The sequence below is a fragment of the Furipterus horrens genome, unplaced genomic scaffold (genome assembly GCF_987537825.1).
Source record: "Furipterus horrens unplaced genomic scaffold, mFurHor1.1.pri manual_scaffold_4, whole genome shotgun sequence".
NCBI classification, from domain to species: Eukaryota; Metazoa; Chordata; class Mammalia; order Chiroptera; family Furipteridae; genus Furipterus; species Furipterus horrens.
The window spans coordinates 311,885-323,500 of NW_028327174.1; the positions used below are offsets into that span (position 1 = coordinate 311,885).

The following is an 11,616-nucleotide window of genomic DNA, read 5'->3' on the forward strand; positions in this document are numbered from 1 at the left end:
TCCCGCCGCTCGTGGCCGCGGAGGCCCTGAGCCAGTGAGGCGGACACCCGACTGTCCCACGGTCACGAGCGGGGGTTGTCCCTGCGGCCTACAGCCCGACCGCCGCTGGTGTGGGGCGGCAGCTTTCATTAAAAAAAAGGAAAACAACTAAAACCTGTGGCCTGTCAGTTACGTGACTGTCTCAGCTCCAAACTCGCCCTTCTTCGCTCGGCGGTGACACCGGTGGGGCCACGCCTATGGGCGGCCCAGGGAGCAGAGGCGGCAGAGGCCCGGGGTCCGGGGGAACGGGAGCTCGGGAACCATGAGATCCGTTTGCGGATACAGCCGAGCAGCCGCCGCCCCGCCCCCAGCCTGAGTGACTGCCCGGGTCCTCCCAGCCCCGCCGGAAGTCCCGCCTCCGGGCTCTGGGCCGCTCTGGCCCGAGCGGGCCCTTCTCGCTGGTGGGCTCGTCGCCCCTTCGTTGCGCTGCACGTCTCCGGCCGTCAGGGGCCGCTCTGGTCCGCGGCGGCCGCTCGACTGCTCCACGGCGTGGTCCCTAAGTGCTCCGAGGTCGCCGCCTCCCGGCCGTTCCCCCGGCAACGCGCGGCCGGCCTCGGTAGTCTCGGCCATGGACGCGCTGTCCGGCCCCGGGCCCCGCCGGGCTCGCGAACGCCTCGGGGTGCGGTCCTCCGGGGCGCAGGCTGCGGCGACGCCCTGGGAGCGCTTCTCGGCCTGGCTGGAGTGCGTGTGCGTGGTCACCTTCGATCTGGAGCTGGGTCAGGCGCTGGAGGTGAGCGCGGCTGCGGGGCGAGGGCGGCGCCGGGGGCGACCGGGACGGGGCCGCGAGCCCTCCGCGCGTGGGGCAGGGGCGCCGTCGGGGAGACACGCCGGCGGCCTGCCCCGCCTCCCAACCCTGCGCCCGGCCGCTCCTGGAAGGGGCGCTCCGCAGCCGAAGGACCGAGGACAGGCTTGCCAGTGGGGTGGGCGAGGGAGGGGCCCTGCACTCGGAACCCTTGACTTTCCGTCGAGAAAAATCCGCCTCGTTCCTGCCTTCCGCTCGGTAGCTGCGGCGCCTGCCCCTGCGCTGCTGCAGCCGGAGCCCCGGAGGTCACCCTGGATCCCGCCCCCGCGCCCACGCCGCATCCCGTCGGTGCGCGCGGCCGGTAGTTCCACGGGCAACGGGCATCTCAGATCACTCCCTCCGCCGCCGCCGCCTCCTTTGTGGCTTTCGGCCTCAGAGCCTTCCGCGCCTCTGGGCGCCCTTAGAATCGGACCCGGGCCCGTGCGGGCGCCGTTCCGGCCGAACCGGGCACCTTGCTCTCCACCAGCTGCACCCGGCTCAGGGCCCCCGCCCCACGGGCAGCTGCTTGCTCTCCCACCCGCTGTTGGGGATGGGGCGGCAGACCCAGGGGGGAAGGGAGGCCTTCCGCAGGCTTTCAGGATGGTCCCTACGCCCCGAGAGCCCGACACAGACCGGGGAGCTGCCGGCTGCCGGGGAGGGCGGAGCGGGCCCCCCGCACTGCCGCGACTTCCCGGGAGCCGCAGAGACGGCGCCCCTGGACTGCAGCAGGCCGCGGCCAGGCTGCTCGGGGCACGGATGTGTGGCTCTGAGGCCTCGCTCAGTGCTGCAAGCTCGAGCCCTTGAGACGCAAAGGACTGGCGCTTAATGAGGACTCGGGCCTGGCACTGTGCCCGGCAGGGGTGCATTCCTGGGACGGTCCCCCTGGGGAAGGGGCCTGAGCACAGAGAGGTGAGGCGGTTGGCCAGCGTCACAGAGCCCACATTCTTCCTGTTGCCCAGATCATTCTCCATAAAATGGCAAGAAAAGGCCTGGCTGAGCAGCTCAGTTGGTTAGAGCAGGGGTCCCCAACCTTTTTGGCACCAGGAACTGCTTTGCTCACTTGCCCGTCACTCAATTCCTGCTGTGCAGCCCAGGTCCTAACAGGCTGCAGACCAGTGGCGGTCTGTGGCCCGGGGCTTGGGGACCCCTGGGTTAGAGCATTGTTCCTACACACCAAGGCTGCAGGTTCAATCCCCACTGAAGGCACATGCAGTAATCAACCCATGGGTGCATGTGTAAGTGGGACAACAGAATCAATGTCTCTCCCTCTCTCCCTTCCTTTCTCTAAAATCAATAATTTTTAAAAAAAGTCACAACAGAAGTTAAGAGGCTCTTTAGTTTTCTTAAGGCATTCTGATGTATAATTTGGAAAGCTAATTCTGAGCAAGTGGTCTTAACAGGTCTGTGTGTGTGGGCTTCTGAGCCCTTGGTGAGGCTGCAGAGCTCAGGGAGGGGTGTTGGGAGCCCAGGGCGCCTCAGAATCACCAAGTCTGCGCAGAGACCCAGCGGCGGATCCATCAGGCAGTGTGACTCACAGCCCCCACGTTTGCCTCACCTTGCCTTCCACCCCTGGAAATCCTGCGGAAGATCAGGGGCCGTTTCAGTTGAGCCCACGTGCTATCTGGAAGCACCTGCCCTGTACTCATGCGTTCACAGCTCGGCCTGGCCGAGCACCACAAAGGCCCTGGCCTTGTGCGTGGTGCTGGGACCTGGACGGAAGACCCAGCCACCGCCTTCAAGACGCTCCATGAATAGAAGCAGCACCAAGGAGGGAATGAGGTGTGGCCGATCTTGGAGAATAGGAAGGAGGCAGCTGGACTGGAGAGAAGGAACTGTTTCAGGTAACCCCTCCCCACAGGCCAGGCCCTGTGGTACCAGTACTGGGCACAAGGACACAGAGGAACCAAGCAGATAACACCGTGCCCTCCAGAAGCTTCTCTTTGTGCCTGAGACACAGTGAGTGGCCCAGGACCCCCACTGCCCAGTGACGTGCGGGGCCCCGTACAGACGGGCCCGCGAGGCCCGCGGGCAGGGCAGCTGAGAGAGGGACCTGATGCTGCCACCTCTGCCCTGGGAAACTCGCCTCCGAGCCTCACAGCTAACCTGGGAAGCCCGTGGAGTGGACTGAGCCCCGAGGTCCTAAAGGGCCCCTCATCCCCTGCGGTGCCGATGCCCTTGCAGGCCGCAGCTCCTGCACTGAGCCGGCTCAGGACCCTTTACAGCCTTCCTGTTGCTGAGGACCCCAGAGCTCTTCGTGGGGGCACAACTATCCACGCTTACTATACTAAAAACAAAAATTGTGCATGTTTATTAATCCATCGTAAAAAAACAAATACCCTGTGCTAATATAAATGTTAATATTTCATGAAGACAGCCATATTTTCCAAAATACAGTTTGGCGAGAAGAATGACATCGTTTGACACTGTTGCAAACCTTCTAACATCTGGCCAAATAGAGAGCAGCTGGTCCTCACGTTGGCTTCTGCAGTCAGTGCCCACGACGGTCTGTGTCTTCCTCCGGGACACTGGGCGACAGGAGCAGCGCCCGTGCGGGCTAGCCTGAGAGGAGAGGACGGGGCCCTCCTGGGCGGGGGGGCATCGTGCAGCACCGCTCCTCGCTCTCTGCCTCTCCGAGGGTCCACGCGTTTCCCCCCTCATCAAGGCACAGGCCACCTGGGTCAGCCTTACCTCCAGCCTCTGCTTCCAGGACAGTCTGCACCAGCCCCGACGTGGGTCCTCCATCACTGCTCTGTGGGGTCCCTGGGCACCACATGGAGCCTGCAGGCCCAGGTGGCCTGGTCAGCGGTTACAAGCCACCCAGGGACATCAGGCCAGATTCCGACAGCTGACGTCCATGCAGGGGATCCCTCACAGCTGCGCCGGCCACCAGGCCCTCGCCTCTGCTGGGCCCTGCTGACCACAGACACAAGGGCCTGTCCTGAGCGGTCCTGTGGCCCTGCAGACTCGTGGAGCCTCTTTGGGATCGTCGCCCCTTCCCTCAGGGCCCTTCTTGGTGCCTCTGTAGCTGACATGTCCCGGCGGTTTCCACCTGATGCTCGTTCTGTCATACCGCACGGATGTGCTGTCACCCTATACAAGTGCATGTCTGGGGATGCCTGCTCCCTGCCAGGGGCTGGGGGACAAGCGCCTTGGGCACAGTGCCTGTCCTCAGCACAGGAGTGGGAGAGGACCTCAGGCGCAGGTCCAGAGCAAACACAGACAGGACGTGACGTCGTTCCCACAGTGCGAGCTCCAGGGCACAGTGCCTCACCCTGTTTGGGGGCTCGGGGCACACCCCGGAAGGAGACCACTTCAGCTGAAACCTGCCTCGTCCTGCACACAGGACCCGGGCAGATGCAGCGAGCAGAGTGGGGGACTCGTGGTGCCGGCCCTTAGCCCCTGCCTGGCCTGCATGGACTGCTCGCCCAGCCCCTTCCTGGGAGAGGTGTGCAGGGCACCCGAGCACCGGCCAGGGCAGCATTGGAGCCCAGGGCACACCAGCTCCCCAGTCTGGGCATGTGGCCTCTAGGGCAAGGGGTGCAGACAGGGAGCTGCGTGCTGGCCCAGGTGAGGGGTGTCTGGGGTGGCCTCGTGCCAGGAGGAGCCTGGGGGTCCGAGCCAGGAGATGTGCTATAGGAGGGGCAGAGGGGCACACCTGCAGCCCAGCACCGCACCTGCCCGGCCGTCACTGAGTGCTTTGTGTCCCCGCAGCTGGTGTACCCCAGCGACTTCCGGCTCACGGACAAGGAGGTGGGTGCCGGCCCTCGGGGGGAGCAGACGTCAACCGGGAGCCAGCCAGCCCTCACTGGGGTTCATGTGTTTCAGAAAAGCAGCATCTGCTACCTGTCCTTTCCTGACTCCCACTCAGGTAGGTGACTCCAAGTCTCCACCGCTCTGGGGCTGGGGGTGAGAGGAGGCAGGTGGGGAGGGGAGGCTGTCAGGAATCCCCGTGGCTCAGGCCAGGCCCATGGCGGCCTGCTGGCCCTGCCCCCGCCCTGCTCCATGGAGGCGCCCGGAACCCCCGATGCTGCAGAGGCAGCCAGGTTCCCCTGTTTGTGTGGAAAGAGGGGCCAGCGACGTCTGGTCCCCTCACCCCACCACGGTGGCCACGGAGATGGCGCAGTGCCTCCGGGGTCCCAGGTGCTGGGCAGGCTGAGCCCGCCGCCCCGCAGTCCCGTGACTGCCCCTGCGCTTGGTCAGTGGGCTGCTGTGCGTATCTGTCTTCCCACGTCACCCTCCAGTTCTTCGGTGCGAGCACTAGGACACAGGGACTCCTGTTGGGAGAACCAGACCCAGCTCGTGGGGCTTTCTCTCCGGGGCTTCCATAGCCCATCAGAAGCCAGACTTCCAGGGCCCTTGCCCGTCCTTGCTGTCCCCACGCTCGCATTGTGGCAGGAGGGGCTCCGGCCCTGACACAGAGTGGCGGGGGCTGCCTCCCTTCCCAGGCTGCCTCGGGGACACGCAGTTCAGCTTCCGAATTCGTCAGTGTGGAGGGCAGAGGAGCCCCTGGCCCCCCGACAGCAGGTGCTATGACAGCGAGGCCCCCCTGTCATTGCAGGTGAGCGTGGGTTGCCCCCCCAGCCTGCCCTGGCCTCCTCTGCCCACAGGCCAGGGCCAGGCTGGGGGGACGGTCCCTTCCGGGTGCCTGATCCCTGTGTGGCAGGAGAGGCCCTGGCCAGCCCCAGCCTCCATGGGGTGGGCCAGCTCTCCTGGGGGCTCCCTAGGGACCCTGGTGCTCTCTGCTCACAGTGCGTGCAGCAGGGCACGGCATGGTGTGCGGAGGCGTGTGCACGTCCTCGGGGGCTCCAGGCCCTGGGCTCTCCCCACAGTGCCTGCGGAGGGGCTCCCTCTAGGGGTGTGGCCCAGGCCTGACCTGACGACGCTGTGACCCACAACAAGGAGAGGGGGTGTTCTCGGGGAGCAGCCCCTGCAGGGAGGGCTGGGAGGCAGGGGGCGCGGTGAGTGGGCGCAGCCTGGCTGACCACTTCTTCCAGAGGGAGCCGGCACACTACTTGGGCTACGTGTACTTCAGGCAGGTGAAGGACAGCTCTGTGAAAAGAGGCTACTTCCAGAAGGTGAGCCACGGGGGCCCTCTGGGGTGGCACTGCTGAGAGGAGGGGCCGGCGGCCATGGGAGGGGCTTAGCCAGGGGTCCTGAGCCTCCAGGAGTGCTCCTCCTGCAGCCCCTTGGCACCAGGTGAGCACACCGCCCTGGGCCATGTGGGCCACCCCACCTGGGCAGCAGGCAGGGGCAGGGGTGCCCTGCGCCTGACTCTGGCTGCAGCCTCTCCAGGTGCAGGCTCTGCTGCCCCTTCCCTGCCCAGCGCAGCACCCGTGGCCTTTGTGTCTCTGCCCTGACATCCCTGCTGGCTAGAGGGGGCCTGGTCAGTTTCAGGACTAGGACACCAGCCTTGAACTCGGTACCAAAGCAAAAGCTGTTTGACCTCTGGAAGACTGTCCCACAGATCTTGGCCATGGTCATCTCCCTCTGAAGCCGGGCTCCAGCCCTGCTAATGCCACTGGGGTTCCCTCCCTGTCAGGGGCCCTGGGGTCTGAGCTGGGCCCTGGGTGGACTCTAGATGAGCCAGGCCTTAGGGGTCCCTGCAGACTCCGGAGGGGCTGGTGACATCTCGGCCCCACGGGCCCCGCAGTCCCTGGTGCTGGTGTCCCGCCTGCCCTTCGTCCGGCTGTTCCAGGCGCTGCTGAGCCTCGTCGCCCCCGCGTACTTCGACAAGCTCGCCCCCTGCCTAGAAGCAGGTGAGTGGCCGCCAGGTGGGCCCGAGAGGTCTCAGTGTCGGCCACAGCGCCCAGGGGCTTTGGCAGGCCAGCCCCTGACACCGACTGCCTGCGTCCACAGTGTGCAGTGAGGTGGACCAGTGGCCGGCCCCCACGCCTGGGCGGACCCTGGACCTCCCTGTCATGGGCGTTGTCCTCCAGGTGAGGGTTGGCAGCTGGCGCGGGAAGGCTCCAAGCACTGGCGCTGCGCACTCCTGGCTGGCAGCTGCCCTCTCTGTCCCCAGGTGCACATCCCATCCAGGGTGGACAAGCCTGAATCCAGTCCTCTGAAGCAGCATAGCCAAGAGGTGGGGGCCCCTTCCTGGGCCAGTGGCACTACACCTGCACCAACCCCCCCACCTGCTGGGGCCTGTGGTGTGGCCAGACACCAGGCAAAGCCAGGGGCTTGCGTCTGGGTGCAGGGCTGGGGATGCACCCCCCCCCCACGCTGTGGGGTTGGGGACGGGGAGGTGTGTGGGCAGGGCTGTCCTCCCCAGGGCTCTCCTGGGGTGAGGGGTGCTGCTTGGGGTCTGTAGCGTGGCAGCCTCACCCTCGGCCTGATGCCACCCACCCCTGCTCACAGAACCTGCTGCCGGCCCCTCTGGTCCTCACCAGTGTCCATGAGCTGGACCTCTTCAGGTGAGCCCTGTGGGCCGCAGCTCGCTGCCTGAGTGGACCCCGAGGCTCGGGTCTGGGCTGGGCAGGGGAGGGGAGTGGATGCCGCTGGGCACACTGGGGACATCCACTGGGAATTAACCTTGGGCCAGCCTGTCACGGAAAAAGCGCAGAAGAGGAACCCAGTGCCTGGTGTCTGCACCCAGAGGAGATGGGCACAGTGGGCAGGAAGGTTCCACAGGCAGGCGCAGGGTGCGGGGCTGTGTTGGGAGGCACTCACTGCACGGAACTGCCCCTCTCCGGGTGAGTCGTCAGGGGAGCCAGGCTCTGGAGATGTCCCGCCCAGGCTGGGCCCCGCGGGAGCCGGGGCTGCCAGCTCAGGGGCTCAAGTGTGGGCTCAGGGCCAGGCCAGCGGGCACGGACGGTCAGAGCCTGGGCCCGCCCTGCGCCCTCCGCACCTCCAGCCCGCGTTCTCGCTGGGGCGGTGCGTTTGCCTGTGCCCGGGGGAGGAGCGTCCGCCCTGCCAGCCTCCCCGAACTCCCCAGGTGCTTGCAGCCTGTGCTGACCCACGTGCAGACGCTGTGGGAGCTCATGCTCCTCGGGGAGCCCCTGCTGGTGCTGGCGCCCTCGCCCGCCGTGTCCTCCGAGATGGTCCTGGCCTTGACCAGGTAGGCCAGGGCCCCCGGGATGGGCGTCATGGGGGCCGGGGGCCCGCCCTGCTGAGCTCACGGGCCTGCTGCGCCCACCCCACCAGCTGCCTGCAGCCCCTCAAGTTCTGCTGTGACTATCGCCCCTACTTCACCATCCACGACAGCGAGTTCAAGGAGTTCACCACGCGCACGCAGGCCCCGTAAGTGCCCTGTTCTCTCTGCCCCTCACCCCTGCCTGCTGCCTTCTGAGCTTGGCACTGCTGCTTCTGTCTCCTCTAGACCCAGCGTGGTCCTGGGGGTCACGAACCCTTTCTTTATCAAAATACTCCAGCACTGGCCCCACATCCTCCGCATCGGGGAGCCCAAGCTGTCAGGTGAGGCTGGCCTGGCCTCTGCTCCAGGGTCCTGGGGAGGTAGAGTGGGTGGCTCAGGACCACCCAGCGGGGGCCTCTGGCCTGAGCCTGGGGCACGGAGACCTGACCACCAGTGTACCGTTTCCTAGGGGGTCTTCCTAAACAGGTCAAGCTGAAAAAGCCCTCGAGGCTAAAGACCCTGGACACCAAACCAGGTGTGTGCCCCTCCTACCCTCTGGCCAGAGCCCCTCCGGGATCCAGGCATGGACCCTGCATCCTGGGGGGTGGGGGCAGGTGTGCAGGAGGAGCCTCGGGGGCGGGGCTGCGGCAGTGTGGGCGGGGCCCACCGACAGCCCCACGCCCCGCCCCCACCAGGACTCTACACCGCCTACACTGCGCACCTCCGCCGGGACAAGGCCCTGCTCAGGCGGATGCTCAAGGGCCTGCAGAAGAAGAGGCCCGCGGGTGTGCTGAGCGCGCTGCTGAGGCGGCACTTTCTGGAGCTCACGCAGAGCTTCCTCACCCCCCTGGTGAGGCCGGGCGGGCGGGCAGGGGCGCTGGGGCGGAGACCCTTGGGCTGAGGCCCCAGGCTCACTCCCCTCCCCCACCAGGAGCACTACATGGCCAGCCTAATGCCCCTGCAGAAGAGCATCACGCCCTGGAAGGTGGGGCGTCCAGGTCCAGGCAGCAGTGGGGCAGAGGCTGGGAGGGCGGGCTCCTGTCCTGATTCTAGGGGAGGGGAGGTCTGGGAAGGCTGTCCCCACACCCAGCAGACGTCCCTTACAGGACAGAGAAACGGCTCAAGCCCCCCCCCCCCAGGCAGGGTGGGGCCCAGGAGTCTACCTGGGGGGGGGGCGTGTCCTGGAGGAGGGAACTGGCCTGTGAGGCTGTGTCTGCCTGGGCACCAGGGCTCACCTGGCCCCTGTCTCAGACCCCTCCCCAGATCCGCCCCTTCCAGCAGGAGGACTTCCTGCGCGGCCTGGAGCACGCTGGGTCCCAGCTCACCTGCTTCCTCAAGGGTGACTGGTTGGGCCTCTACAGGTGGGTGGACACCAGTGGGGGACCTGCGGCTCCTGCTGCTGGTGGGTACAGGTGCCCATGCCTGCCCAGTGGCACACGGAGTCAGCCCCACATCCACTGCCTCTCATCACCCACAGACGGTTTTTCAAGTCCCCCCACTTTGATGGCTGGTACCGGCAGCGGCGCAAAGAGATGGCCCGTAAACTGGAGGCCCTACACCTGGAGGCCATCTGTGAGGCGGTGAGGAGGGCTGGGGCTGGGGGGCCTGGGGGCAGGGAGAGGGCCTTGGTGACGGGCGGCCCCATCTTTTCGTGGCAGAACATTGAGACCTGGATGAAGGGCAAGTCTGAGGTAGAGGTCGTGGACCTGGTCCTGAAGCTTCGGGAGAAGCTGGTGAGTGGCCTCCTGTCCCCCCCAGCCTGGGCCAGGTGGAAGTGGAGGCTGCCCGCCCCTGACCGGCACTGCCCTGCAGGTGCGGGCACAGGGCCACCAACTCCCTGTGAAGGAGGAGACGCTGCAGCAGGCCCAGCTGTACATCGAGACGGTCATCGGCTCCCTGCCCAAGGACCTGCAGGCCATCCTGTGCCCTCCCTAGGACAGGGCCAAGGGGGCCTTTGTGCCGCTGGGCCCCAGGGCTGGCTCAGCTTCTCCTGCCCAGTGAGGGGCAGCCCGAGGCAAGCAAGCATGAGCTCCCCCAGCCGGGCTCCCTGCTGTGCCTGGCCTTGGCCCCTGGCCCAGCACCACGGTGTCGCAGCAGTAAAGGTGGCATCCGGAACCGCGGCCTAGCCCGACCGATGGCAGATCCCATGTTGGCCAGAGTCTCACCCCCACCTGAGCCCACCTGCCCTCTGCAGGGCTGCAGGCTGGGGGGCGGGGCTGGCTGGGAGCCCTGCTACTCTGGGCCTGGGGCCGCCGCCCCTCTAGGCACCCATCTGCCGGAGCCCTGCGGGGCCCCAAACCTTGCGTTTGATGTGTTCTGTAGCCCCACCAAGCTGCCCAGCTCAGGACAGAAAGAGGCAGCTGACATGCAGACTGCTGTCCCCACACAGCCCACCCACCTTTTGGCCTGGGGTTGGGGGTAGTCAGTCACCGAGCCTGTGGCTGGGGAGGGTGAGGAACTTGGCTGCGTAGTTCCTTGGGAGGACTCCAGGGGGCAGTGTGGGGCCCGGCCATTGCCCCCCACGGGGTGGGGCATTGTCCCTGGTCCCAGGTCCCATCCCTGGAGCACCCCTCTGGCACCATCTCTGTTCCGTCTGCCTGACCTGCCCCCCTGCCTGAGCCCTCCACAGCCGCAGCAGCTTCTGGGCACAGAGGGCTCAGAGGTGGTCCACTCCCCAGCACCGTGGCTCCCTGCTGGATGGTCGCAGCTTCCCGTGCCAGTGTGTCTGGCCACAGCCCAGGACAGCCTGCCACTGTCCCTACTCCACAGAACACAGCAGAGGCAGGAAATCCATTTTTGCAGAAGGAAGGAGCCAGAGGCCCTGGAGTGAGAACAGTTCCAAATGCCACTTGAAACAGCCGGTCCCTGGCTGTCTGGTCTGAAGGGGTGGCCTCCCCAGAGAGGGCGTGGCCTCCACGGGGGTCTGTAAGGGCACCAGCACCTTCCTCATGGCTGGCTGGCCCTTCAGCCTCCCCAAGAAGGGCCGAGGGGATGATGGAGGCCCTACCATCAGCTGCCCTGCTCAGCCTCTTCCAAGCCTAACCCTAACTTCTAACCCCTAACCCTAACTCCCTGGGGCCCCTCACTAGAACCCCACAGCAGGGGGGCTGCCAAGGGGAGAAGAAGGGGGAGATGGGTCGGAAGAAGCAGACCTGCCCCCAGCGGCCCCCTGAGGACAGAAGCGCCCGGACAGGCAGGAGCCAGCTGGTCCGGGAGGGGCACTTCGGGGGCTGGGCGGGGGTGGAGCGGAGACGCAGTCGGCTGCCCCAGGGACAGGAAGGACAATTCACCCCCAAGCTTCCGGCGCTCTATTTAGATTCCTTTGGTCTGGGATAGCGGACTGCCCACATTCTTGTTATTAAAATGTCCTGTGACCTCAATGCTTGTGTTCTGACTTCCTTTTTTGATAAAACGTTGGCATTCCTGTCAGATACTGGTAATGTTGGGGTGCCCTGTGGTGGGTGCCGGGTGGGCTGGTGTGGCTGTGGGGGCAAATGCCTGTTTGGGTGGCTGGGGGAGTGAGGGGGTGGAGCACACTGGAAGGAGATGGCTGAGGGCAGGGAGGGACAGAGGGAATCGGACTGTCTGCAAGGAGGGGACAAGCCTCAGTGGAGGGCGAGTCCCCAAGGAGGGGCGGGGGTGCCCCAGTGTGGGGTGCGGGTTAGGGTTTGGGGAATGGTGCTCATCTTCGCAGGGTCCCACCTGCTGCCCATCACAGCCTGGC

General features: G+C 66.1%; 1 protein-coding gene across 1 annotated transcript; it reads left to right on the forward strand.

The window, feature by feature from the left end:
• The first annotated feature begins 565 nt into the window (after positions 1-565).
• On the forward strand, positions 566-11,272 carry DENND6B (DENN domain containing 6B). The gene is made up of 19 exons (XM_090272212.1): positions 566-769; positions 4,532-4,570; positions 4,646-4,688; positions 5,266-5,378; positions 5,815-5,895; positions 6,471-6,576; positions 6,677-6,756; positions 6,840-6,902; positions 7,178-7,233; positions 7,755-7,877; positions 7,964-8,059; positions 8,139-8,233; positions 8,362-8,427; positions 8,588-8,742; positions 8,824-8,877; positions 9,144-9,253; positions 9,370-9,472; positions 9,551-9,625; positions 9,705-11,272. Exons 1-19 carry the CDS (start codon positions 608-610, stop codon positions 9,825-9,827), a joined length of 1,743 nt encoding a protein of 580 aa, XP_090128338.1. The 5' UTR covers positions 566-607; the 3' UTR covers positions 9,828-11,272.
• The last annotated feature ends 344 nt before the right edge of the window (positions 11,273-11,616 follow it).